Below are 27,881 nucleotides of genomic sequence, written 5' to 3' on the forward strand. Positions count from 1 at the left end.
CTAGTCTTCACATTTTCCCTAAACCTCAAGAGAAAAGCAGCTGCAGTTCAATAAACTTTGATTCGTTGCTAGCCTGGGTGCAAGTCTTCGTGATCCTTAAGGAATTGTTTCAGTTGACAATGAACAGATCCAGGCAAATTAGTTATTACCTACCTCGTGTTTTTCAAGCCATATTACCAGTTGTTTGTTTAATTACATGTAATTCTGCTGATTTACAGTGTGAAATGAAAATGGCATTTCTACCGGGTTTCGAACCAGTGTGGTGACAATGGTTTCTCGGAACCGATGGCTTCTATGGTTGTGGCTAGATGGTGGACAGCTACGGACCAAGTGCTGCATGTTTGAGTTGATTCCGGGACAACTGTAGCATTTTAGCAAAACCTAACCGTAACCCAATTCTCCTTACCTGCCATGTTAAGTATCCTAACAGGCTACAAAAACTCAAGCCATCAGGTCCAAGAAACCAATCACCACCACCAGGGACCTGCAAAACCACTGAAGACCAAGTACGGTATTAACTCAGATTGTCGCCGGTGAAATGACATAAGAAAAATTCAATTCAATCAAATTCCTAGCGTGAGTGCCAGTCTGTGCCATCATGCCAAACAAAATTAGTTTGGCTTGACAATGAGCAATGGAGTTGGCAAGAGCACAAAGATCTGGGACCAGGCTGTAGGAGACAACAGACCTGGGACCAGGCTGAGGCCTTCAAAATCCCACATCAGAAGAAATCAAAACATTTACTATGTCGTGAAAGATCATTTTCAGTGCAATTAAACTAGTGTATGGAAACGCTTTACACACACACAATACATGCTACTGTAGAAAAGATGCTGTAGAGCTGACATGCACATCTGTCAACATTACACAGTTGTCTGCCATTACAAACCACTGTCCAATTTAGATGTTGCCCCTCAAACATGTTAGTGAGAATGTCAAACCACAGCCCAATTCTGATATTTTGCACCAATTGGTCTTTTGACAATTGGCAAAAATCAGAATTGGACTTCCTGTATAAGTAAACAGCCATAAACAAATCTAATGAAACCAAAATGATGCATCAAAAAGCAAACAGTCAACCTAGTAAATAGACAACTTAAATATGACACAGCAGGAGAGACTTTCCGCAACAGTAGGGAAAGGACAAATAATTGTCTACAAATTATATGGAATTAATCTCAAATGCATTATCTTGGATATTTTGTTTGATTAGCATTTGAATAATTTGACAGTATCTGTAAGTTAAGCATTAAAGAGACAAAATTATAAAATCAATTTTATTTCTAACAATTAGCCAAAGACAATGAATGAGATTCCAGAGGGGCTGCAACTCCATGTAGCAATATTTTGCAGGCTTTAACTAGATTTTCTATAAATGCCACTTAACAGGTCAAAATTAAAATGAATCCAAAATATACTGGTTGGTTCCATCTACAAGTTGACATTCTCTAGACAATCTTAAATGAATTCAGATTTAGGCAAATCCCTTTTAAATCATACCCCAATCCCACACTGAATTCCTTGTTGCAAGTCCAGAGCCAGAAAAGAAAGTAATCTAGAAACCAGAAAAAAATTACTCAAAATTGGTTTATTTCAAAAGCCCTGACAGCTTCTGATTCTCATGTAAATCCAGTCGACATGTAAAATACAACCATACAATACATTAGATTCAAAAAAGGTACCAAAAAGTACAGTAAAAATAACACTTCCATCTCTGGAAATGTGGACCCCCCCAAAAAAGATAAAATAAAAACATGGAAAAGTGGCATTTACTTCTCCAGTTCCTCAGATGGTCTGTACAAATGGAGCATGAGTCATCCCACAGGAAAGAATCAAGTCCTGCATACTTCTGCCGCACCCATGGTCTTTCAAATCTGTGTTTACTTGAGTCCTTTAAGAGAGGAGAAAAAGGAATTGTTGCACACCACTTAAGACATGAGCCCACCACCCTGCATCAAAGAGCAAGCAAACAGCTAGGGCAACAAGCATGCAAGAAACGGGATGGATTAGAAAGTCAATGCTGCCGGTTAGAGTGGTTATGGCATAGCATTAAGGGAAACGGCAGACATTGTTAAATTTGCTGTGCAGCTTTAAGCAGATAGTCACCCATCTCCCACTCTAGAAAACCCATTGTGGTCCACCGCAACATCAACCCTTATTGATCCAGTAGTGTAGTTGTAGGGGCGCATCTGATGCAGATTTGGTGCTGGCAAATTTTAGGGTTTGAGGTTGTGTACTTTCAAAACAAGTTTCCTATCCCCAACAGCACTGTATTTACTTAATCCAATTGATGAAGAGTGGAGTAATTTCATTATAATCTACAATAGCCTTCCCCTGAGCCAGACTGTAAATCGTGGCAAGGAAATTTTTGGGCATCAATGCCACAAATCTAACAGCTATATCGCACCACAATGTTACAAAGCACTAAAATGCATACCTGCACTACATGTGATCAGTATGGCTTGTAGCTACCCTGGTGGCCTCCACGTCTTGGAGTTTTCCCATAGCTTGTATTGCCCTGGTCTGCAGGAATAGAGAGAGAGGACTGAGTGCTTCTGTGCAAAGACAAGTCAAACAATCAGGTAGGCGCTTGCCAGAGGTCTATACTCACTGTAGTCGTAGCCCCCTCCATAGTATCCAGCGGAGTAGTCATAGTTGCCGTAACTTCCATAGTTTCCATAGCCCTGCTGCCCACCATAGCCATAGCCCTGGTTGCCATAGCCTTGGCTCCAGTAATTACTATAACCCTGGTTCCCATATTGGTTTTGGCCTGAGGAAAAGAAACGTGGTTTTAAGTCACAAAATCGTTTTGCACTAAATTAGAATCCAGATATTTATGGTCCAAGGATGGATGCCCATTAGCAACCCATTTTCTCAGATCCTTCCATGCCTTGTGAGCTCAACACCCGGCATGCACCCTTATGCTTTAGGTCACGCATAACTACGTCGGACTGCTTGCTTTAATACGCACCACCACGCCCCCTGCCTCCCCGGCCTCCTCCATAGCTGCTGCCGCCGCCGCCACCACCACCACCACGGCCTCCGAACTGCTGCTGCTGGTACACCTCCTTGGGCTGGGCGATTTTGATCTCACACTGGAATTAAATCAGGAAGGATGTTTAATAATAGATGCTGTAAAGACATGACAGCATGCAGTACAAACATGCAAGAGCTATTCATACATTCATTTGGATTCTAGTGTCAAGCTCACACTGGACCCCCATTTCAGTCAGGACACTGCTAACACAATCCATTTGAACTTGACAAAATGTATCTGAATACCGACATGCAAAATTGAAATGGTGTTTAATTTGGACAGAATAATTCTAGTAATTTCACACCATGCAAGTGGGTCTGAAAAACTCTTGCATGCAATGTGCATTTCAGTGAGGAAGCATTATTTAACACCACATTGCATGAGCATGTCCCAAAGAATTTCAGGAGAGAATGAACAAATGTACAGACTAAGCAATTAGACAAGTTTGCATTTCACACAAATAAGATGCTTAGTCAGACCGATATACACTGAACAAAAATATAAAACGCAACATGTAAAGTATTCATTGCATGAACAGAAATAAAAAGATCCCAGAAACGTCCCATAATCAATTTGTGCATAAATTTGTTTACATCCCTGCATTTGTCGTTTGCCGAGATAATCTATCCACCTGACAGGTACGGCATATCAAGAAGCTCATGAAACAGCATGATCACAACACCTTGTGCTGCAGAAAATAAAAGGGCACTAAAATTGGCAGTTTTATCACAACTCCACAAATGTCTCCAATTGAGGGAGCGTGCAACTTGAATGCTGACTGCAGGAATGTCCACCAGAGCTGTTGCCAGATATGGTCATTTATTGTTCATTTCTCTAAGCCACCTCCAATAAATGTTTTAGAGAATTTGGCAGTACGTCCAACCAGCCTCACAACCGCAGACCACGTATATGGCTTTGTGTGGGCAAACAGTTTGCTGATCTTAAAGTTATGAACAGAGTACCCCGTGTGGGCAGTGGGGTTATGGAACCAACACAATTGCATTTTATCGATGGCAATTTGAATGCACAGAAATACTGTGACGAGATCCTGAGGCCCATTGTCGTGCCATTCATCTGCCGACATCTCATATTTCAGCATGATAATACACGGCACCATGTCGCAAGGTTCTGTACACAATTCCAGGAAGCTGAAAATGTCTCAGTTCGTTCCTGGCCTGCACTCAGAAACCCATTGAGCATGTTTTTTTAAGGTATTTGTAACCAACATGTGCATATCTGTATTCCAAGTCATGTGAAATCTATAGATTAGGGCCTAATGAATTTATTTCAACTGACCGATTTCCTTATATGAACTATAACTGAGTAAAATCGTAGAAATTGTTGCATATTGCGCTTATATTTTTGTCAGTATAGAATGATAACCACAGCATACACATTAACCCACATTTCCCACCATCAACCGTAAATTAAAAATAGGTTTAAGAAATATACATACAAGGCCTTCCTTTCCGTTTGTTACCTTGGTTCCACAGACATTGTGGAACTTTTTTTCAAGGCATTTTTTAACAGTGGCCTCTTCTTTGAATGTGATGAAGATAAACCCCCTCCTTTTTTTGAACTTGGGGTCCACTGGAAGTTCAATGGATTCAATCTGAAGATGTGAATTATGACACATTTAGAACACTGGAAAATCAATAGCTACTAAAACATACAGGAAGGTCAGGTTGAGGCCATCATAGGACAATGACAAACCTCTCCAAAGGTTCCAAAGTATTCTCTTATGGTCTCCTCTGTTGCTTCTGGGTTTAGGCCACCAACAAAGATCTTCTTGGCTGGTTCCTTCTTCATTGCCATCGCCTTCTTTGGGTCTATCTGTCGTCCATCTAGCCTGTGTTCTTTCTGCTCAAGAACCTACCAGGTTAGAGATAAGGTTAGTATACAAAGCCCAACTTGTCACAATGTAAAACCATGTCACCTTCCTCATGGCACATACCTTGTCTACACTTGCTGCTTCTTTGAACAAGATGAACCCAAACCCACGTGATCGTCCTGTGTTTGAGTCCATCTTGATGGTACAATCAGTCACCTCTCCAAATTTGGAGAAGTAGTCTTTCAGGTCTTTTTTGCTAGTGTCCCAGCTAAGTCCACCTACAAACATTTTGCTGCAGAGAAACACAGATCAGTAACACACCTAGGACAATTTTCATAGGCTGACAACTAAGCAGCCACTATAAACATTTGTTTTGATATTATTTGAGTTACAAAAAATCTCAAATTACTAGGGACATTGTGGCTTACAAACTTGTACAGGCCAGTAACAGACTGGGTGTTCACACATTTTGGTGGAAATATAGCTGAGAATTCTCAACTCCACGATATGTACATCACATCTCAATAGAGTTGGACACGATGAGTTTTGGTGGAGTACCTCCAACTATATCGAGTCGTATCATTCAGTAAATACATACCTCATTAGTCCTGTGTCAAGGCGTTATTTTCTATGGGTGCTGAATTTAGTTTTTTGTAACTAAATTCTGTGTGACCTGTCAAATTGCGTCACGTAATCTGCGCATGAGTATGAAGTTAACTACTTAAAACATACACTACCAAGCAATAGTTCTATAAATATCAATGATTGAACGCTTACTGTGCATTTGTGCTTGTCATAGTTGTCAGTGGGAGTTCGAATCCACAGTTTCTCAACTCCACTCCATTGTAGAGTTGAGAATTCTCAGCTAGTTGAATCACTGCAACTCATAACACTAAATATTTTGAAAAATGATATATAACTGAATTCTAGCCAGTTGAAGTTCATCCCCCAAATGGGCTGTACATGGCTCCAAAAAAGAAAATATACCAAGGACGTTACGTTAGTATGTTAAAACAACCATACAGAAACGTACCCAGCGTCATCCTCGCCTTTACTTGCATTTATCTGTCCCCCCTCTGCCGCTCCGTTCTGCGTGACCCCTTCCTCCACCACAGCCGGTTCCTCTGCCACTGGCTCTCCCTCTACCGTGCAGCTCAGTTCTTCTTGTTCCTCTGCCACGGGGTGTTCTGTGGATTCTTCTGCTCCATTCAGTTCTTCCTCGGCTTCATTTCCATTTTTAGCGGTCTCCATGAATTGCTGCTCAGCGTCGTCAGACATAGTGATCGCCTACCATGGGGAAAAATAACGTTAGCTAGCAGCCTATATGAATAGCATTTCCTGTAGACAACCATGAACATTCTAGAAGTAGGCCCCAATGACTGCCCTGCCATACACTAACCGGCTTCTCTAAGCTTGTTAACATAGCAACACTAACATTTGAGTTGATAAAACACCACAGCCAAAGTTTAATTGTATTCTACTTTATAAGGATACAATCAAACTGTGCACATAATCAATTCAAAGGCCTGATATCCTAATCTGAACAGATCTATTTAGCAATTACGATAACTCGCTAATGTTAGCTGGTTATTCTGCTCGTGTTTGCGGCCTGCCAGTGCCTGATTTGACAAACCGAGTTAGCTTGCAATAGCTAATGACGTTAAAGCAGCTATACTTTATTTAGCTAGCGCGAAACCGAGGGACATAAATCGTTGAATCACAACGCAATGTGTGCGATATAAAACGAAAATAGCGCTTACTGTTTAAAATGTACGCTGCTATTCAAGATGGATACTCTCCGCCTCCGCTAACTCGTGGCAATCTTTATACTACCGGATAGAGTACCACAGTGTTGTCATCATAATACCCATAAAACCTAACGGTCAAACACGGAAATGGTTCCAATTGGTTTTTCACCATACATTTTTTCCCATAGGAGATTTTAGAATCACTTCAAACAAGGTCTGTGTTTTTGTGGATCAACGTATAATGTAATGATGGGAAACCAAGGCTTTCTGAAGGCTTCGGCATTTTCACCAAATTGTACCGAAAAACGGTTCTTTACTCTGAGCTTCATTATCTGTTCAGAATGCACGTTAGGGACATCTGCTGGTCAGCAATAAATAGCAGCTTATGATTATCAGACATTAGTTTTAGCAAATCAAATTGTATTTGTCACATGCGCCGAATACAACAGGTGTCGACCTTACAGTGAAATGCCTAAAGCCCTTAACCAATAATGCAGTAAAAAAAATTAAATAAGAATAAGAATAATAATAAGAAAAAAAACTAATAATTAAGACCAGCAGTAAAATAACAATAGCGAGGATATATACAGGGGGTACCGGTACAGAGTCAATGTGCGGGGGGAACCGGTTAGTCAAGGTAATTGAGGTAATATGTACATGTAGGTAGAGTGACTATTAACGTGACTTATGCATAGATAATGACAGAGAGTAGCAGCAGTGTAAAAGAGGGGGGTGGCAATGCAAATAGTCTGGGTAGCCATTTGATTAGATGTTCAGGAGTCTTATGGCTTGGGGGTAGAAGCTGTTTAGAAGCCCCAGTACCGCTTGCCATGCGGTAGCAGAAAGAACAGTCTATGACTAGGGTGGCTGGAGTCTTTGCCAATTTTTAGGGCCTTCCTCCACCGCCTGGTAAAGAGGTCCTGGATGGCAGGAAGCTTGGCCCCAGTGATGTACTGGGCCGTACACACTACCCTCTGTAGTGAATTGCGGTCAGAGGCCGAGCAGTTGCCATACCAGACAGCGATGCAACCAGTCAGGATGCTCTCAATGGTGCAGCCGTATAACTTTTTGAGGTTCTGAGGACCCATGCCAAATCTTTTCAGTCTCCTGAGGGGGAATACGTTTTGTTGTGCCCTCTTCACGACTGTCTTGGTGTGATTGGACCATGTTTGTTTGTTGGTGATGTGGACCCCAAGGAACTTGAAGCTCTCAACCTGCTCCACTACAGCCCCGTCGATGAGAATGGGGGCGTGCTCGGTTCTCCTTTTCCTGTAGTCCACAATCATCTCCTTTGTCTTGATCACGTTGAGGGAGAGGTTGCTGTCCTGGCACGACACGGCCAGGTCTCTGACCTCCTCCCTATAGGCTGTCTCGTCGTTGATCAGGCCTACCACGGTTGTGTCATCGGCAAACTGAATGATGGTGTTGGAGTCGTGCCTAGCCGTGCAGTCATGAGTGAATAGGGAGTACAGGAGGGGACTGAGCACGCACCCCTGAGGGGCCCCCGATATACAGTACCAGTCAAAAGTTGACACACCTACTCATTTTTCTTTATTTGTACTATTTTCTACAGTGTAGAATAATAGTGAAGACATCAAAACTATGAAATAACATATTATTTACAGTTGAAGTCGGAAGTTTACATACACCTTAGCCAAATACATTTAAACTCAGTTTTTCACAATTCCTGACATTTAATCCTAGTAAAAATTCAGGGCCTTGTGATGGCCACTCCAATACCTTGACTTTGTTGTCCTTAAGCCATTTTGCCACAACTTTGGAAGTATGCTTGGGGTCATTGTCCATTTGGAAGACCCATTTGCGACCAAGCTTTAACTTCCCGACTGATGTCTTGAGATGTTGCTTCAATATATCCACATAATTTTCTTTCCTCATGATGCCATCTATTTTATGAAGTGCACCAGTCCTTCCTGCAGCAAAGCACCCCCACAACATGATGCTACCACCCCCGTTCTTCACGGTTGGGATGGTGTTCTTCAGCTTGCAAGCCTCCCCCTTTTTCCTCCAAACATAATGATGGTCATTATGGCCAAACAGCTCTATTTTTGTTTCATCAGACCAGAGGACATTTCTCCAAAAAGTACGATCTTTGTCCCCATGTGCAGTTGCAAACCATAGTCTGGCTTTTTTATGGCAGTTTTGAAGCAGTGGCTTCTTCCTTGCTGAGCGGCCTTTCAGGTTATGTCGATATAGGACTCTTTTTTACTGTGGATAGAGATACTTTTGTACCTGTTTCCACCAGCATCTTCCCAAGGTCCTTTGCTGTTGTTCATGGATTGATTTGCACTTTTCGCACCAAAGTACGTTCATCTCTAGGAGACAGAACGCGTCTCCTTCCTGAGCGGTATGACGGCTGCGTGGTCCTAACCGACCTGCCAAAACTATAGTTTATTAACAAGAAATTTGTGGAGTGGTTGAAAAACGAGTGTTAATGACTCCAACCTAGATGTATGTAAACTTCCGACTTGTCACGCCCTGACCTTAGAGATCCTTTTTATGTCTCTATTTTGGTTTGGTCAGGGCGTGAGTTGGGGTGGGAATTCTATGTTTTCTATTTCTATGTGTTTGGCCGGGTGTGGTTCTCAATCAAAGGCAGCTGTCTATCGTTGTCTATGATTGAGAACCATACTTAGGTAGCCTTTTCCCACCTGTGTTTTGTGGGTAGTTGTTTTCTGTTTTGTGTCTGCACCAGACAGAACTGTTTCGCTTCCGTTCTCCTGTTTGTTGTTTTTGTTCGATGTGGTTTTTTGGATTAAATCATGAACATTTTAGACGCTGCACCTTGGTCCACTCTTCCTTCAGCCCACGAGAACCGTTACAGAACTACCCACCAGCAAAGGACCAAGCAGCGTGACCAGGAGGAGCAGGGATCTTGGGCCCGGGAGAAGAAAGAATGGAGGACATCGTGGACATGGTAGGAGGGGATGGCAGGGGACAAGACCCTGCCATGGAAACAGGCTGAAGTAGCGAGGGAGGAACAACTTCGCTACCAGGAGTCACAGCAACGAAGCAGACACGAGAGGCAGCCCCAAAACATTTTGGGGGGAGGCACACGGGGAGTGTGGCAGAGTCAGGATTCAGACCTGAGCCAACTCCCCGTACTAGCCTTTTCCCACCTGTGTTTTGTGGGTAGTTTTCTGTTTTGTGTTTCACCTGACAGGACTGTTTCGTTTCTTACATTCTCTTTGTTATTTTGTTTCGTGTTCTGTTATAATAAATTAACATGGACACTTACCATGCTGCGTTTTGGTCCGATCCTGACTACTCTTCATCAGACGAAGAGGATCGCTACACGACTTCAACTGTATATTCCCCACTTAAATCCTGCTCAGCTTAAAAGGTACAATGCAGACGTTTTTATCATAATATAAAATCATTTCTTGTGAACAATTAAGTTCCTTACTGTGATTGATTTCAATTAAAATGGTCAAACAGAAACAAATAGCTTCTTTGCAAATTGCAATTTCTCAAACAAGAATTTTGCTAGGACTGTCTGGGAGTGGTCTGAGTGGGGAGGGACAATTTTGCTGTTATTGGCAGAGGTTTTTCTTATTGTTCTATAAACTAATTTACCGCATGGTGATGTCACCATGGAAAGGCCAAAGCTCCATCCCACCAAAACAGGCTGAAATTTCAGGATGTCTTTTTCAAATAGCTCTTACACTAAAAGGCCATTATCATAATTTTCTAAATTTCACAGTATTATTCCAACCTCATTGTGTGGAAATTAACACTGAGTGTACAAAACATGTTTTTTCTATTACACTCTGTAGACGGACCAGGTGAATCCACGTGAAAGCTATGATCCTTTTTGATGTCACATTAAATCCATTTAATCAGTGTAGATGAAGGAGAGGAGACAGGTTAAAGTAGGATTTTTAAGCCTTGAGACAATTGAGACATTGATTATGTGCATGCCATTCAGAGGATGAATGGTCAAGCCAAAAGATTTAAGTGCCTTTGAACAGGGGGGTGGGGGTATGGCAGTAGGTGCCAGGCGCACCAGTTTGAGTGTGTCAAGAACTGCAACGCTGCTGGGGTTTTCACTCTCCACAGTTTCCCGTGTGTGTCAAGAGTGATCCACCACCCTAAGGACATCCAGCTAACTTGACACAACTGTGGGAAGCGTTGGCGTCAACATGGGCCAGCATCCCTATGGAACGCTTTAGACACCTTTTAGTGTCCATGCCCTGACAAATGTAGACTATTCTGAGGGAAAAAGGGGGTGCAGGTGCAACTCAATATTAGGAATGTTTTGTACACTCAGTGTATATAAAACACAGTAAAATCATGTGTTTGACTGCACTGGATCTTTAAACTGAACTGTGCTACAACCAGTATGGCTATCTGATTCTGAATAACTGCAGTTAAAGTTTTCCTGATGAAACATCAGCATCTAGTAGATTAAATGGCACACTTTTCCAGCGGAAGCTCATAACACATTGGGACTTTAAATTTAGAAAATGTACTTCGATAGAAACACATACATACATTCTCAACAACAGCAACTAAACTCCACGACTGTACCACGTGGTCATTATTCTCACAATTTTTGCAGTTCTTTTAATTGGTGGCTTGACCAGGCTAGAGGAGAGTGAGAATTGGGAGGGGACTCCCTTGCACACTAAGGTGGAGTGGAGAAGCCTCCATCTCAAACCCAGGTGCTCCTGCTATAGCCTAGCCCCAGGCCCCCTACCGTCCTCAATAGCAAGAAGCAACTGGCTGCTGGGTGGGAGAGGGAGAGGAAGGCTTGAGCCTGGGGAGGGACATGTCAATATGGAACTACTACAGACTAAGGAAACTACATGCATGAGAGTCAGGTTGGTGTCTAATCAGAGCATCAGAGATCTACAGACAGATAGGGGAAAGAGAAGAGGCAGTAGTACCAGGGTTGGGCTCAATTCCATTTCATTTAAGTAAATTCAATGAGAATTGAATGAAAAGCATTTGAAATTGGAATTGACCCCAACCCTGGTTGTCACTGTTCACTGACATACAAACCCTACTGTAGGGATGATAGATTTTGATTCAACAAAATAATGTATTGTAATGAATTGTAAATGACAGTCTTACTGCTCCTAGCAGGTAAGGGCTTTCGGCATCTCCTAGGAGATGACAGCCCATGATTTGCAGAGCTTCAGCTTCAGCTGAGAAGAAATACATGCAGGTGAACCCAGTGACTTATAATTACACTGCAATATACACTCAATGGACAGTTTATCAGGTACACCCATTTAGAAAAGAGGGTCGCACCCCTCTTTACCTCCAGAACAGCCTGAATTATTTGGAGCATGGACACATTGCTCAATTGGTATCAAGGGACCTAATGTGTGCCAGAAAAACATTCCCCACACCATTACACCACCGCCACCAGCCTGTACCGTTGACACCTGGCAGAATGGGGCCATAACTTATGCTGCTTACTCTAATTCCTGACTCTGCCATCAGCATGATGCAACAGGAACCGAGATTCATTAGACCAGGCAATGTTTTTCCACTCCTCAGTTGTCCAGTGTTGGTGATTGCGTGCCCACTGGAGCTGCTTCTTCTCGTTTTTAGCTGATAGGAGTGGAACCCGGTGTGGTCGTCCGCTGCAATAGCCCATCCATGACAAGGACAGACGAGTTGTGCATTCCGAGATGCCGTTCTGCACACCACTGTTGTACTGCGCCGTTATTTGCCTGTTTGTGGCCTATCTGTTAGCTTGCACGATTCTTGCCATTCTCATTCGACCGAGATTTTTTCGCCAACAGGAAATCCCGCTGACTGGATGTTTTTTGTTTGTCGCACCATTTTCGGTAAACCCTAGACACTGTCGTACGTGAAAAGCCCAGGAGGCCGGAAGTTTCAAGGAAACTGGAACATACCATGCTCAAAGTCGCTTAGGTCAGTCGTTTTGCACATTTGTTCAATTGAACTGTAACTGAATGCCTTGATACCTGTCTGCCTGCTTTATATAGCAAGCCATGGCCACATGACTCACTGTCTGTAGGAACAAACAATTTCTGTGAACGGGGTGGTGTACCTACTAAACTGGCTACTGAGTGTATTTCAGGGCAGATAAGTAGAATCAAGAGCACGGCATGCTCAACAATTTTTGGGGGGTGCAGGGTTGGAAAGGCATATCAACTTTGTTACACAAGAAAACAGGGGCGCAACTTTGGTTTTAGAAGTGGGGGGGGGGGGGGGGGGGGGCATAACTATATATTTGTAGATATCCAGTCGGATAAACACTCCAAACAGCCTACCTGACAGCTCGGAGGCATCCGCATGGTCCTAAAGCACATCGCTTGGTGTCACATTCCAATGATAAAGCTGGGTGGGGGGCCAAACATGCTATTTCAAAATGTGGCCCCTGCAAGAACTTATGGCTAACTCACTGAAACTGACTGGTTAATGCATTTTGATATCGTGTGACTCTTCAAATTGCAGTGAATCAAACTCACCAGGAGGATATGAGCTAGAATGGCCCAAGTTCAGTGATAATATAGGCTCCCCCAATGAACTCCTGAGCAAAATTAGACATTTACAGGCATCAAACATATGGTCAACATAATGCTTGTTCAAATGTGTTTTACTAAGCAGCTCCTAATGAGAGCAAGATGAGAGCATCATTCAATCAAATGTAGACCCCAAAGAGCAAATGAAAAAAACACATTTCATACATAAGTTGCAGTAATAAAATAAAATAAAATGTTATTGGTCACATGCACATGGTTAGCAGATGTTAATGCGAGTGTAGCGAAATGCTTGTGCTTCTAGTTTTGACGTGCAGTAATATCTAACAAGTAATCTAACACTTTCACAACAACTAACTTAACCACACAAGTGTAAAGGAATGAATAAGAATATGTACATATACATATATGGATGGTCGTGCGGCATAGGCAAGATGCAGTAGATGGTATAGAGTACAGTATATACATATGAGATGAAAAATGTAGGGTATGTAAACATTATTTAAAGTGGCATTGTTTAAAGTGACTAGTGATACATTTATTACATCCAATTTTTAATTATTACAGTGGTTAGATATTTGAGTCAGTATGTTGGCAGCAGCCACTCAATGTTAGTGACGGCTGTTTAACAGTCTGATGGCCTTGATATAGAAGCTGTTTTTCAGTCTCTTGGTCCCAGCTTTGATGCACCTGTACTGATCTCGCCTTCTGGATGATAACAGGGTGAACAGGCAGTGGCTCGGGTGGTTGTTGTCCTTGATGATCTTTTTGGCCTTGCTGTGACATTGGGTGGTGTAGGTGTCCTGGAGGACAGGTAGTTTGCCCCAGGTGATATGTTGTGCAGACCTCACTACCCTCTGGAGAGCCTTATGGTTGTGGGCGGAGCAGTTGCCGTACCAGGCGGTGATACAGCCCGACAGGATGCTCTCGATTGTGCATCTGTAAAAGTTTGAGTGTTTTCGGAGACAAACCAAATTTCTTCAGCCTCTGTTGCGGTGCTGATGCGCCTTCTTCACCACGCTGTCTGTGTGGGTGGACCATTTCAGTTTGTCCGTGATGTGTACGCCGAGGACCTTAAAACTTTCCACTTTCTCCACTACTGTCCCGTCGATGTGGATAGGGGGGTGCTCCCTCTGCTGTTTCTTGAAGTCCACGATCAGCTCCTTTGTTTTGTTGATGTTGAGTGTGAGGTTATTTTCCTGACACCACACTCCGAGGGCCCTCACCTCCTCCCAGTAGGCCGTCTTGTCGTTGTTGATAATCAAGCCTACCACTGTAGTGTCGTCTGCAAACTTGATGATTGAGTTGGAGGCGTGCATGGCCACGCAGTCATGGGTGAACAGGGAGTACAGGAGAGGGCTGAGAACGCACCCTTGTGGGGCCCCAGTGTTGAGGATCTGCGGGGTGGAGATGTCAGAAAGTCCAGGACCCAGTTGCACAGGGCGGGGTCGAGACCCAGGGTCTCGAGCTTAATGACGAGTTTGGAAGGTACAATGGTGTTAAATACTGAGCTGTAATAGATGAACAGCATTCTTACATAGGTATTCCTCTTGTCCATATGGGTTAGGGCAGTGTGCAGTGTGATTGCGATTGCGTCGTTTGTGGACCTATTGGGGCGGTAGTCAAATTGGAGTGGGTCTAGGGTGTCAGGTAGGGTGGAGGTAATATGATCCTTGACTAGTCTCTCAAAGCACTTTTATGATGACAGAAGTGAGTGCTACGGGGCAATAGTTGTTTAGCTCAGTTACCTTAGCTTTTTTGGGAACAGGAACAATGGTGGCCCTCTTGGAGCATGTGGGAACAGCTGACTAGGATAGGGATTGATTGAATATGTCCGTAAACACACCAGCCAGCTGGTCTGCGCATGCTCTGAGGACGCGGCTAGTGATGCCATCTGGGCCGGCAGCTTTGCTTGGGTTAACACGTTTGCTGCGGTGAAGGAGAGCCCGCAGGTTTTGGTAACGGGCCGTGTCAGTGCTACTGTATTGTCCTCAAAGCGAGAAAGAAGTTGTTTAGTTTGTCTGGGAGCAAGACGTCGGTGTCCGCGACGGGGCTGGTTTTCTTTTTGAAATCCGTAATTGACTGTAGACCCTGCCACATACGTCTCGTATCTGAGCCGTTGAATTGCGACTCTACTTTGTCTCTATACTGACGCTTAGCTTGTTTGATTGCCTTGCGGAGGGAATAGCTACATCAGAAATAGAGGAAGGACTAAAAACAAACAAAATATAACTATTGTAAAATAGATAGTGTCTGTAATATGTGTATAAAATGTGTAAACTGAAGGTAGAACCCTAAGTGTTTATTAGTTTACTCCAATTGGGGGAAGGGTGGTAGGGTTTGTGGGGAATAATAAAGGTATATTCTTTAAAAAAGTATGTATATCAATATAGGTACGTGTATGTGTATGTATATATGTATATAAGTATGCATACGTGTATGTATAAGAATATATATATTTACCCAAAAAATATATGGGGGTTTGGAAATGATGCATACAATTACATTGATGGAAGCAACAATCTTTCCACATAATTAAGAAGATCCACCCCTTAAAAGAAGTTAAAAAAATAAAAAATAAAGGCGGGGACTTATTTCCATTGTGGTCCCTATTTTTTACATTAAAAAAGGAGTGGCTTCCATCTGGCCACTAACATAAAGGCCTGATTGGTGGAGTGCTGCAGAGATGGTTGTCCTTCCAGAAGGTTCTACCATCTCCACAGAGGAACTCTGGAGCTCTGTTAGAGTGAACATTGGGTTCTTGGTCACCACCCTGACAGCCAATTTAGTAATTCATACATTGTGCAATGATGTGTCTTATAATGGCATCCAATACTTAATCTGCAACCCTACTTCCCGCAGCTATGTTCAGGGGATGTAGTATTTAATTATGTATTTTGTTTCCTTAAGGAGACAACAATATTGGGTAGGATTTAGACTTTCACTGTCTCTGGTCCACACTCCAGTCCAGCTGGCAGGTGTAATGCACTTTAACGTTAATTGCCAACCACCATATAAAATCCAAGAAGAAGAAGAAGCTCAGGGGCTGTGCAGACCATTCAGTAGGGCAGTTCTCAATCAGGGGCGTACACAGACCTTTCAGGGGGCAGGTGCTCAAACTGAAAAACATTCATAATTCACATCTCAAAATGTACAACATATCAACTGCCTCTCGTGGGCATTTTAATTTTTTTGAGCATTGAAGTGTTGCAACTGTGGGTGAAAATGAGGTTGTCAAAGTCAGGGCCGTCCGGATTTCATATGCAGAGGCTGTCAAAATTCCACGGAAGAAGACGGTGATGTCACAAGTGCTGTTACGCGTACTGATAATTGCCTTCACGCGGCTTTACTGTTTTTTTTTGTGCGCATGTGCCCCAGAATGAGAATGTTGAGCAAAACAGACTAGAAAAAAAGCACTGGCATTATTTATTGAAAGTTGCTAGCTAATTCTCTCACCTCGCATTATTAGCTAGCTAACATTTTAAAATCAAAATTGTAAAACATGACGGAGCCTCAGGCAGCACTGTTACTCAGGAGACAGCTGGCAGGTAATTTATAAACTGGTGGCTAACGCGCTGATTGCTTGTCGGGTTGCTATGCTAACTAGCGAACGTTAACTAATTAATCTTTGTTTCGGCTTTTATATACTATCATGTATGGACTATGGTGTGAAATGTCATCTTTAATTACTTCATTGTGATAGTTGAATACAGTAAAGTAAGCCCACCAGTGGCAGCGAGCTAGGCAGTTACGAAGCTAGCTACAGACAGTTGATATAGGACACTTTAGTAGCTATGTTTCCACAAAGTTTCGGTTGATAAAATAGTTCGATGGCTATCCATCTAACGCTAGATGTATGTTTTGGTAATGTTTTAGGAACCTCTACATTGGTTTTGTTTTGTGGACGCGAAACGATTCACCGGTAGTTTACTAATTAACGTTTGTTACCCCTTTGTTTTGAACGTAATTTAGATGTCTAGCAAACATTAGCGGACACATGTCAACTGTAGCCATTGATGCACAATTGTCAGACTTTATATTAACGTTGGCGAAGACGGAGCCGTGAGTTTAACTGAACCACCCGTTAGCTAAATGTGTTCATTTTGTTAAGTAACGTTATTTGACTTGTGCTACGATAGTTATTTTTTACGAAATTGAATCCATACAGGGGACCTTTGGAGGAAGGACTTTGAAATATGACCAGTGTATCGCAAATCAGGGTTGATAAAAATAATGAATTGAAGTTGGAACATTTGTCCTCCCGAGTGGCGCAGTGGTCTAAGACACTGCAGTACCTGGTTCGAATCCAGGCTGCATCACATCCGGCTGTGATTGGGAGTCCCGTAGGGTGGCACCGGGGTAGGCCGTCATTGTAAATAAAAATGTGTAATGAACTGACTTGCCTAGTTAAATAAAGGTTACATTTGTGGCATTTTGGCTTTACCCAGGCATCCTTTTAAACGGCCACATCAAGAAGATGGCCAGAGTTTACCCATGACGTTGCACAACTATTTAAATCAATAAGTCATCGTTTTAGTTAAAGTATGATATTTGGGCTTGAAGTGACACATCTGAATTGCCCACTTAGTGAAAATCTGTGCGAATGCGATATACACTGCTCAAAAAAATAAAGGGAACACTAAAATAACACATCCTAGATCTGAATGAATGAAATATTCTTATTAAATACTTTTTTCTTTACATAGTTGAATGTGCTGACAACAAAATCACACAAAAATTATCAATGGAAATCAAATTTATCAACCCATGGAGGTCTGGATTTGGAGTCACACTCAAAATTAAAGTGGAAAACCACACTACAGGCTGATCCAACTTTGATGTAATGTCCTTAAAACAAGTCAAAATGAGGCTCAGTAGTGTGTGTGGCCTCCACGTGCCTGTATGACCTCCCTACAACGCCTGGGCATGCTCCTGATGAGGTGGCGGATGGTCTCCTGAGGGATCTCCTCCCAGACCTGGACTAAAGCATCCGCCAACTCCTGGACAGTCTGTGGTGTGGCGTTGGTGGATGGAGCGAGACATGATGTCCCAGATGTGCTCAATTGGATTCAGGTCTGGGGAACGGGCGGGCCAGTCCATAGCATCAATGCCTTCCTCTTGCAGGAACTGCTGACACACTCCAGCCACATGAGGTCTAGCATTGTCTTGCATTAGGAGGAACCCAGGGCCAACCGCACCAGCATATGGTCTCACAAGGGGTCTGAGGATCTCATCTCGGTACCTAATGGCAGTCAGGCTACCTCTGGCGAGCACATGGAGGGCTGTGCGGCCCCCCCAAAGAAATGCCACCCCACACCATGACTGACCCACCGCCAAACCGGTCATGCTGGAGGATGTTGCAGGCAGCAGAACGTTCTCCACGGCGTCTCCAGACTCTTGTCACATGTGCTCAGTGTGAACCTGCTTTCATCTGTGAAGAGCACAGGGCGCCAGTGGCGAATTTGCCAATCTTGGTGTTCTCTGGCAAATGCCAAACGTCCTGCACGGTGTTGGGCTGTAAGCACAACCCCCACCTGTGGACGTCGGGCCCTCATACCACCCTCATGGAGTCTGTTTCTGGCCGTTTGAGCAGACACATGCACATTTGTGGCCTGCTGGAGGTCATTTTGCAGGGCTCTGGCAGTGCTCCTCCTTGCACAAAGGCGGAGGTAGCGGTCCTGCTGCTGGGTTGTTGCCCTCCTACGGCCTCCTCCACGTCTCCTGATGTACTGGCCTGTCTCCTGGTAGCGCCTCCATGCTCTGGACATTACGCTGACAGACACAGCAAACCTTCTTGCCACAGCTCGCATTGATGTGCCATCCTGGATGAGCTGCACTACCTGAGCCACTTGTGTGGGTTGTAGACTCCGTCTCATGCTACCACTAGAGTGAAAGCACCGCCAGCATTCAAAAGTGACCAAAACATCAGCCAGGAAGCATAGGAACTGAGAAGTGGTCTGTGGTCACCACCTGCAGAACCACTCCTTTATTGGGGGTGTCTTGCTAATTGCCTATAATTTCCACCTGTTGTCTATTCCATTTGCACAACAGCATGTGAAATTTATTGTCAATCAGTGTTGCTTCCTAAGTGGACAGTTTGATTTCACAGAAGTGTGATTGACTTGGAGTTACATTGTGTTGTTTAAGTGTTCCCTTTATTTTTTTGAGCAGTGTATTTTCCTATGATATGACATACAAATTATTTTCAACCTGTTTCGTTTAAGGGCTGGGTTTTATTTGAACGTTACCACATGCATTGGTAAAGGCAATTATGATACCTTGTCAGTTGCACAACTGAATGCATTCAACCTAAATGTGTCTTCCGCTTTTATCCCAACCTCTCTGCTCAAGGGCAGAACGGCAGATTTAAATTGTTCTACTTCGTGACTGAGATGAGCCAAACAGCCTTGTGTCCGCTTGGCCACCTGAACAATGTAGCAAAATAACGGGGTGCAAACTTCAACTCTAAAACTAGCAGAGATCCCACTCTGGAACATTGATTTGCCTGTAGAGTATATTATGTTCATATTGAAGAATGAACCCAATCAGAAAGTGTATTTTCAAGTTTATATTTTTTAATATTCATAATTTAATGTAAAAAAATTGTTATTGAAATCAAAATACTACTCATATTACAGAGAAAGCGGTAACGCTTCATATGACACTTTACATTATTTTTTTTAAGCACATACAGATGAAACATGGTGTTTTAAAGCAGGGTTTCCCAAACTCTGTTTTGGTTTTTGCCCAAGCACTACACAGTTGATTCAAAATCATCAAAGCTTCATAATGAGTTGGTTATTTGAATCAGCTGTGTAGTGCTATTGCAAAAACCAAAGTATGCACCCCGGGTGGATGCTTTGGGCATTGTTAATGTTGTAAATGACTATTGTAGCTGGAAATGGCTAATTTTGTACGCCTATGTAGATATTCCATTCAGAGGCCCATTATCAGCAACCATCACTCCTGTGTTCCAATGGCACGTTGTGTTAGCCTTTTCAAATGATAAACTTGGATTAGCTAATTGATCATTACAAAAACCTTTTGCACATATGTTAGTAAAGCTGAAAACTTGTTCTGATTAAAGAAGCAATAAAACTGGCCTACTTTAGACTAGTTGAGTATATGGAGCATCAGCATTTGTGGGTTTCATTACAGACTCAAAATGGCCAGAAACAAATAACTTTCTACTGAAACTTGTCAGTCTATTCTTGTTCTGAGAAATGAAGGCTATTCCATGTGAGAAATTGCCAAGAAACTGAAGATCTCGTACACTGCGGTACTACTCCCTTCACAGAACAGCGCAAACGGGCTCTAATCAGAATAGAATGAGGAGTGGGAGGCCCCGGTGCACAACTGAGCAAGAGGACAAGTACATTAGTGTCTAGTTTGAGAAACAGACACCTCACAAGTCTTCAACTGGCAGCTTCATTAAATAGTACCCGCAAAACACCAGTCTCAACATCAACAGTGAAGAGGCGACTCCGGGATGCTGGCCTTCTAGGCAGAGTTACTCTCTCCAGTGTCTGTGTTCTTTTGCCCATCTTAATAAAAAAAAATGTTTTGGCCAGTCTGAGATATGGCTTTTTCTAAATCAATTTCCCCAGACATCTCCTGATGTGGTTTAAATGTTGTTGTGGACTTAACATCCCATTTAGTTTTTTTCCCTATTATACCAGGTGTAATGTTGAGAGTGAAAACCTGAAAGAATAGAAGGAAATGAAAACTTAGAAAAGCGGAGAAAACGGAATTTGGGGGATAAACGGAATCAAGCAGAAAATTAAACAGATTTTACAGGACCCTATTACTGCGGCTCCTTGCCAAGTTCTCAGCGGAGGGAGAACACCTTCTTAAAGCCCTATGTGGCTGTGTCCCAGAGGCCTTTCTTGGTCCCTGACGCTTTGTTTCTCAAAAGGGGAGGCCTTGAGATTCACACATTCCATGAACTCTCTGAACCTATGACCTCCTTGACAATGCTCCTCTGTATTGATTACTGGTCATGTGACTTAAAAGCACCACTCGTATTTACCAGTTTCTCTTTTGCATTGGCACACTTTCAATGCCTCCCTCCCTACAAATTCTGGAGTACTTAGAATTTAACTAGATTAACTTGACCTGGTCTATGCAAAATAATGAAACAGTTGCTTGAATAAATGTGTTGATATGATTTAAAAGTAACTATGAAACGTAAACGCACTCGTCAGGGTTGCTGTTCAAAGGGTGTGTAACCTACTACTGCAGTAGCCATTTGACTGTGCTGCTGTCGACACAGCAGGGGACTGGCTGCCAGTGTGACAGCACATTTAAACCACATTGCACTTTTGAGTTAGCAGTTTAAATGTTTGAGTTGTTTAAATTGCTACTTAATAGGGATACAAATGATTTAAAGATTTATGTTCACAGAGAGGAACATTTAAATCTGAGTGCTGAATCCAGCATTCTAACACAACTGATTTGTGAGATGTACTTCTTACTTGACTGGATGAAGTTCAAGAGTCAAATATCACAATAGAGCCATTTATTTTTGTGTATTTATATCTGATGAAAACCAAATGATGTTAAAATGTTTTCTCTTTATTTACCAGAGCTGAATAAGAACCCAGTGGAAGGATTCTCAGCAGGCTTGATAGACGATAATGACCTCTACAGATGGGAAGTCTTAATCATCGGCCCACCAGACACATGCTAGTAAGTCTGCCAGCACAGTTCCACTCTGATTTTGCTGTGTGGGTGGGTTGATAAGCCAGCTGGGGAGTATGTGGATGTGAGGAGGAATTTGCTATTTGTCATATACAGCAGTTGTCCGTTCATGCAAAGTATTGGGATCTTTTCAACTATATTACAATTAGTGTGAACGTTTAAACGAAATTGGGATCAGAAAAAAAATACATTTTTTTGCTACTTTATTAACCGGAACTGTGCGGTATGCATCTGTGAATGATGAGGGGAGCAGGGAGGGGGTGAGAGGGCAACCAAGTTGATTTGTGCTAGACTACCTTATTGCTAGTTATTTATCATCTCATCTGATTACATAGTATTTTGTCTTGACTGCATCAAACTGAGAGAAGCTAGCTAGCTAACGTCAGCTAGACTAATTAAAACTACATAACTATAACTGTCCCCTTCCAACTCCAGCATAGATTATACAATTTTCTCTAGAACATCTGCAATGTTTTTTTATTATTTTTTATTTCACCTTTATTTAACCAGGTAGGCCAGTTGAGAACAAGTTCTCATTTACAACTGTGACCTGCCCAAGATAAAGCAAAGCAGTGAGACAAAAACAACAACAACACAGTTACACATGAGATAAACAAACGTACCGTCAATAACACAGTAGAAAAAATCGGTATACAGTGTGTGCAAGTGAAGTAAGGCAATAAATAGGCCATAGTGGCGAAGTAATTACAATTTAGCAATTAACACTGGAGTGATAGATGTACAGATGAGGATGTGCAAGTAGAAATACTGGTGTGCAAAAGAGCAGAAAAAAAAATATGGGGATGAGTTAGGTAGTTGGTTGGATGGGCTATTTACAGATGGGCTGTGTACAGCTGCAGCGATAGGTAAGCTGCTCTGACAGCCGATGCTTGAAGTTAGTGAGGGATATATGTCTCCAAATTCAATGGTTTTTGCGATTCGTTCCAGTCATTGCCAGCAGAGAACTGGAAGGAAAAGCGGCCAAAGGAGGTGTTGGCTTTGGGGATGACCAGTGAAATATACCTGCTGGAGCGCGTGCTACGGGTGGGTGTTGCTATGGTGACCAGTGAGCTGAGATAAGGCGGAGCATTACCTAGCAAAGACTTATAGAGCCAGTGGGTTTGGCGACAAATATGTAGCGAGGACCAGCCAACGAGAGCTTACAGGTCGCAATGGTGGATAGTATATGGGGCTTTGGTGACAAAACGGATGAAACTGTGATAGACTGCATCCAGTTTGCTGAGTAGAGTGTTGGAGGCTATCTTGTAAATGACATCGCCGAAGTCAAGGATCGGCAGGATAGTCAGTTTTACGAGTGAAGGAGGCTTTGTTGCGAAATAGGAAGCCAACGCTAGATTTAATTTTGGAATGGAGATGCTTAATATGAGTCTGGAAGGAGAGTTTACAGTCTAACCAGACACCTAGGTATTTATAGTTGTCACATCACATATTCTAAGTCGGAACCGTCCAGAGTAGTGATGCTAGGCGGGCGGGCGGGTGCGGGCAGCGATCTGTTGAAGAGCATGCATTTAGTTTTACTAGCGTTTAAGAGCAGTTGGAGGCCATTGAAGCTCATTTAGAGGTTTGTTAACAAGGGCCAGATGTATACAGAATGGTGTCGTCTGCATCGAGGTGGATCAAAGAATCACCTGCAGCAAGAGCGACATCATTGATATATGCAGAGAAAAGAGTCGCCCCGAGAATTTAACCCTGTGGCACCCCCATAGAGACTGCCAGAGGTCCGGACAAAATGTGATAATCACGTGGAATTATGAATTTCTCTTATTGTTTTAACAGAATTTTTTTATTTTTTATTGCTGTTTAAACGTTAGACTTTTTCCATTTGTCACATCCCTATATTCCAACACCTGATATTTGACCATAATGAACCATATTTCTCTCTGCCACAGTGAAGGCGGTGTGTTTAAAGCACATCTCACGTTTCCCAAAGACTACCCTCTCAGGCCACCTAAAATGAAATTTATCACAGATTTATGGCACCCTAATGGTAAGTATGAGTGTATTGCACTGTTTTCTCTTGAAATTATTAACACTTTTTTGTCTGTTTACTGTTGGGGAAATGTAGGCTATCCCTCAGGAGGATCAGTAGTGTTTGTCAGTAAAGTAATCCTTTTTTGTAACCCACCAAAATCCCTTACTCTGGCAGTTATTTGCACGCACACACACACACACACACGCATGTACACAGAAATAAGTAAATAAATCTGTTCTAATTTCATGTCTCTTATCCTGTTTGCAGTTGACAAGAACGGTGACGTATGTATATCTATTTTGCACGAGCCTGGTGAAGATAAGTACGGCTATGAGAAGCCTGAGGAGCGCTGGCTGCCCATCCACACAGTGGAAACCATTATGATTAGTGTTATTTCCATGTTGGCGGACCCTAACGGAGACTCGCCTGCCAATGTTGACGCTGCAGTAAGTCTCATTTTCACCTGAGGGGCCAAATCAGGGGTTTGAGCTCACTCTGATTACGGTTCTTTATAAATCGACAATCTGTGGATGGTTATTTAGGACAAAAGGAGTTAAAGGCCCAGTGCAGTCAAAAACATGATTTCCTGTGTTTTATATATATTTCCACACTGAGGTTATAATAATATTGTGAAATATTGTGAAGAGCTGTTTGAAAAGACCACCTGAAATTTCAGCCTGTTTTGGTGGGATGGAGTTTGGGTACTTAATTGTTACCCAGAAATGATTTGATATTGAGTTTAAAACGACTGCATTGGACCTTTTAATGGTATATTCCATCCTGTAGTGCACAGAATTCTGAATGTTCCAGGTTCCCAAGCATCATATTTGCCTTTGGAGAGCAAGAATCTGTCATCTTTCAACTAAAATGTTTTCCCCCTTCATTGTTCCCCCTGCAGAAAGAGTGGAGGGAAGACCGACATGGGGAATTCAAAAGGAAAGTGGCCCGTTGTGTAAGAAAGAGCCAAGAGACTGCCTTTGAGTGATTTATTTATCAAGCGGCTTCTTGCTTCACTTTTTCAGGGTAAGTGTAGTGGACCTTTGCCCCTTGGATCTTTTACAAACCAAATGTTGTGATTTTGAGGAGGTCCCAATGCTATTATATGGCATCGCTGAGTAACTTATTATACTGTTCACACTTCAAATTAAATATGTAGATGGTTCATTCAAACCTGTTGAAGTCTCTGAAAGACTGCCGGAAGTTTATTACAGTATATCCAATATGTGCTAAGTTGCCTGTTCTTGTCTAACACAGGTCTCCAATTGAGAAACAACATAGCAATGTTTTCCTGCACTCTACCACCCTATTGCATGGCTGGTCTTCATTGACTGTCAGAAACCGTCTGGCAACAATAGGCTGCAATAGAACATAACAGCTGTTACCAGATCCTGACTGAAAACCGCCAAGCAAGTGCCAACTCAAAAACAACAACAAAGCAAAAGATGAATAAGTCTATCTTTTTTAAGTCTATGAACTGCTTTTCAGGAAGATATTGTAAAGACCTGTATATAGCACAGACATAAAACTGGATAATATATCAATTGTCCCTATCCCATCCAGCAAGACACTTAGTACCAAATAAATAGCGTTTCTGTAGGTAGAATCTGAATCCTATAGATTCGTATGTTTTTATTCCCCTTCCCCCTTCTTCAACATCTGCTCTAGTGTGCATGAGTTCAGTTCTGTTACAGGTTGCTTTGACGGACAGGAGGCCTTGTAGGGAGCAGAATGGTAAGAATGCAATGCTATTGTAGAATCCCTCTATTGGAGGAGAGCTGCTTTGGTTCTAGAATGACCGAAATATCAGGCCGAATTTGCATTTATGGCAGATGGACATAAGGGTGCATTACACATGCTGTAGCTTGCGTGTCATGTTGGGTTCATTCACCTCAGCACTTCAGGAAAAGTTGCTGTAAGTCACTATTTAACATATGAATAAGGTTATAAATGCAAGTTTTTATTTTGGATTTTAACACCATGCAGTGCTCCCCCTACCATGATCCAATTTGTCAAGTTCAGGTGTGTTTCTCCGGAGAATGACATAACCATTACAAGTCATGCATGCACAAATTGAAGTCATAGGTAAGTTTTTAATTAGTATTTTTTTCCAAAAGTGCCTCCTATTAAATTGCTTGGCAATTGCCCCCTGTACAAATATGAGAAATTGCTTAACACCCTGTTAGTTTGCACAACGTGTCAGTTATTCTATAACATCAGGACAATGTGTAATTCAAATATTGGTTAAAATTTGGTTTAGCAATAACTTTCCCCTCTGTGTGGTGTACCATCTTATTAAAAAAAAAATAGATATTCGGGTGATGTGGAGACCTATTTCTCCTGTATTCACCTTGATAAAGGAGATGAATTGTGTAGTGTCCTAGGTAGGATTTGTTATGCATGCTTTTAACTTTAGGTTTTCTTGCTGGTAGTATTGGGGTTTTGATTTAAAATGTGTGAAAGAGTGTGTGTGTGCCGTGCCCTTTTTTCTTTACTCTCTATTCCCCTGATCCTCGTTTTTTTTTTTTTTTTTACCCTGGTTTATTATTTGATTCTGTCTCTGATGGACTATTGCAGTTTACTTGCCTAATGTACAAAGACAAAATACTGATGTATATTTTCTGTGTTATGTAGTGAGTTCTTCTAAAATAAGATTTTTTTTCCCCAATATTTGCTGGTGTTTTTTCTTTTAATGAAATTCCTATCTGCAGTGTTTTGTCATACAATCAGGCATGATTGATACACACATTATCTTCTTTCCTAGCATGTCATTACCTGGTCCTGACCAAAGCTCCCTGCCTTTTATCATGTGGTGTCTGACCCCTAGGTGAAACATATCATGTACTTGTCATGCAACATATTACGCTAGATTTAACAAGTGTTAGTGATAGGATACTGTCATTTGGCACAAAGGTGAGAATATTATATGGGTCAAGTGTATTCTGTGCACAGTAGTGCCCTATATTCAGAAGAAAGCCATGTAACAACATTACACCAAGTGAGGTGTTGGTGTTTTGATTGCCACAGACTTATGCCGCGTTCAAGAATACTCAGAAATTTCTGACTTGGGAACTCATAGAAAAATGTATTCAGTTTCAGAATCAACCAATAGGAAGCTATACGTTAAAAAAAAAGTGTATGTTAATTTTAACTGAGTTTCCGAATTGTCTCGCAATTATCCCTATCCCACATGAACAATTGGCCAGGCAGAGATCTTTGGAGAGCCGATTTGTCTATTTTTGGATGGGTTTCAGGGAGCTGTGCCAAGAACAGGCTCCAGTCTAGACTAGGCAAGGACAAATGTCTCACCCTCTGCAACCAACCACGTATTATTATGAAGATCATTTATAACATGTACCAGTCAAAAGTTTGGACATCTACTCATTCAATGGAACTCCTTCAAGACTGTTGGAAAAAGCATTCCTCCTGAAGCTGGTTGAGAGAATGCCAAGAGTGTGCAAAGCTGTCATCAAGGCAAAGGGTGGCTACTTTGAAGAATCTAAAATCTATTTTGATTCCTAAAACACTTTTTTGGTTACTACATGATTCCATAAGTGTTATTTCATAGTTGTCTTCACTTATTCTACAATGTAGAAAATAGTACAAATAATAATCCTGGAATGAGTAGGTGTGTCCAAGTGTTTGACTTGTACTATAGCTAAACTCCTAATGCGTGTATTTCTGTAACTCTGAACAAGTGGAACTGATCTGAAACAATATTCAGGGTAAAGTATTCATATTTTAGTTTGAGTCTTTAAGAAAAAAATACTGTATCTTTGTCCATCCATTCAATATCAACCCCTCTATGTTGATAACCACTTGTATTCTCACACACAGTCAATGAAGATTAGGCAGCTTCTGTGTATTTCACAATGCATTGCAATCAAACAGTGCTCCAGGCCTAAGCAACATCAGCGGTCGCTTTGGGCCCCTGGCTGTCATGCCAAATAATGTCCCTCTACGTCACAATCGGATTTGATAAACTATTCGCGTCTGTTGTTATAGCAACGGTGTGATGACATAATGATTTGAATTTTAGATGATATTACAGCCTAAAGGATGTCATTTTCATCATCGCTATGCAAACAAGGCTGAT

At 42.1% G+C, this 27,881-nt stretch overlaps 2 protein-coding genes across 5 annotated transcripts; one reads left to right on the forward strand and one right to left on the reverse strand.

Moving 5' to 3' along the window:
* Positions 1 to 1,263: 1,263 nt before the first annotated feature.
* On the reverse strand, positions 1,264 to 6,755 carry LOC120032583 (heterogeneous nuclear ribonucleoprotein A/B-like). Of its 4 annotated transcripts, none has more exons than XM_038978737.1 (9): positions 6,629 to 6,755; positions 5,902 to 6,155; positions 4,992 to 5,160; positions 4,751 to 4,909; positions 4,518 to 4,649; positions 2,972 to 3,095; positions 2,612 to 2,770; positions 2,438 to 2,523; positions 1,264 to 1,891 (listed from the first exon to the last, which is right to left on the reverse strand). In XM_038978737.1, the coding sequence occupies exons 2-8, from the start codon at positions 6,144 to 6,146 to the stop codon at positions 2,453 to 2,455; spliced, it is 1,059 nt and encodes a 352-aa protein (XP_038834665.1). In that variant the 5' UTR covers positions 6,147 to 6,155; positions 6,629 to 6,755; the 3' UTR covers positions 1,264 to 1,891; positions 2,438 to 2,452. The 4 variants fall into 4 exon arrangements, with proteins under 4 accessions (XP_038834665.1, XP_038834656.1, XP_038834684.1 ...); XM_038978728.1 differs by having other exon boundaries at positions 4,494 to 4,649; XM_038978756.1 differs by lacking the exon at positions 4,518 to 4,649.
* A 9,637-nt stretch (positions 6,756 to 16,392) lies between these two features.
* Positions 16,393 to 26,455, forward strand: ube2g1a (ubiquitin-conjugating enzyme E2G 1a (UBC7 homolog, yeast)). Its single transcript, XM_038978769.1, has 6 exons — positions 16,393 to 16,643; positions 21,681 to 21,783; positions 23,706 to 23,803; positions 24,056 to 24,234; positions 24,687 to 24,811; positions 25,043 to 26,455. Exons 1-5 carry the CDS (start codon positions 16,598 to 16,600, stop codon positions 24,771 to 24,773), a joined length of 513 nt encoding a protein of 170 aa, XP_038834697.1. The 5' UTR covers positions 16,393 to 16,597; the 3' UTR covers positions 24,774 to 24,811; positions 25,043 to 26,455.
* The last annotated feature ends 1,426 nt before the right edge of the window (positions 26,456 to 27,881 follow it).

This window comes from Salvelinus namaycush, chromosome 3 (genome assembly GCF_016432855.1).
Source record: "Salvelinus namaycush isolate Seneca chromosome 3, SaNama_1.0, whole genome shotgun sequence".
In the NCBI taxonomy this organism is placed as follows: domain Eukaryota; kingdom Metazoa; phylum Chordata; class Actinopteri; order Salmoniformes; family Salmonidae; genus Salvelinus; species Salvelinus namaycush.

Excerpts from the sequence above, each read along its gene's own strand:
- ube2g1a (XM_038978769.1), top strand. The coding sequence starts at position 16,598 with ATGACGGAGCCTCAGGCAGCACTGTTACTCAGGAGACAGCTGGCAG. Across the intron at positions 21,784-23,705 it reads GGCCCACCAGACACATGCTA|TGAAGGCGGTGTGTTTAAAG; the intron begins GTAAGTCTGCCA and ends TCTCTGCCACAG. Across the intron at positions 24,235-24,686 it reads CTGCCAATGTTGACGCTGCA|AAAGAGTGGAGGGAAGACCG; the intron begins GTAAGTCTCATT and ends TTCCCCCTGCAG.
- LOC120032583 (XM_038978728.1), bottom strand. The coding sequence starts at position 6,146 with ATGTCTGACGACGCTGAGCAGCAATTCATGGAGACCGCTAAAAATGGA. Across the intron at positions 3,096-4,493 it reads CAAACGGAAAGGAAGGCCTT|TGTGAGATCAAAATCGCCCA; the intron begins GTATGTATATTT and ends ATTTAATTCCAG. Across the intron at positions 2,524-2,611 it reads TGGAGGGGGCTACGACTACA|ACCAGGGCAATACAAGCTAT; the intron begins GTGAGTATAGAC and ends CTATTCCTGCAG.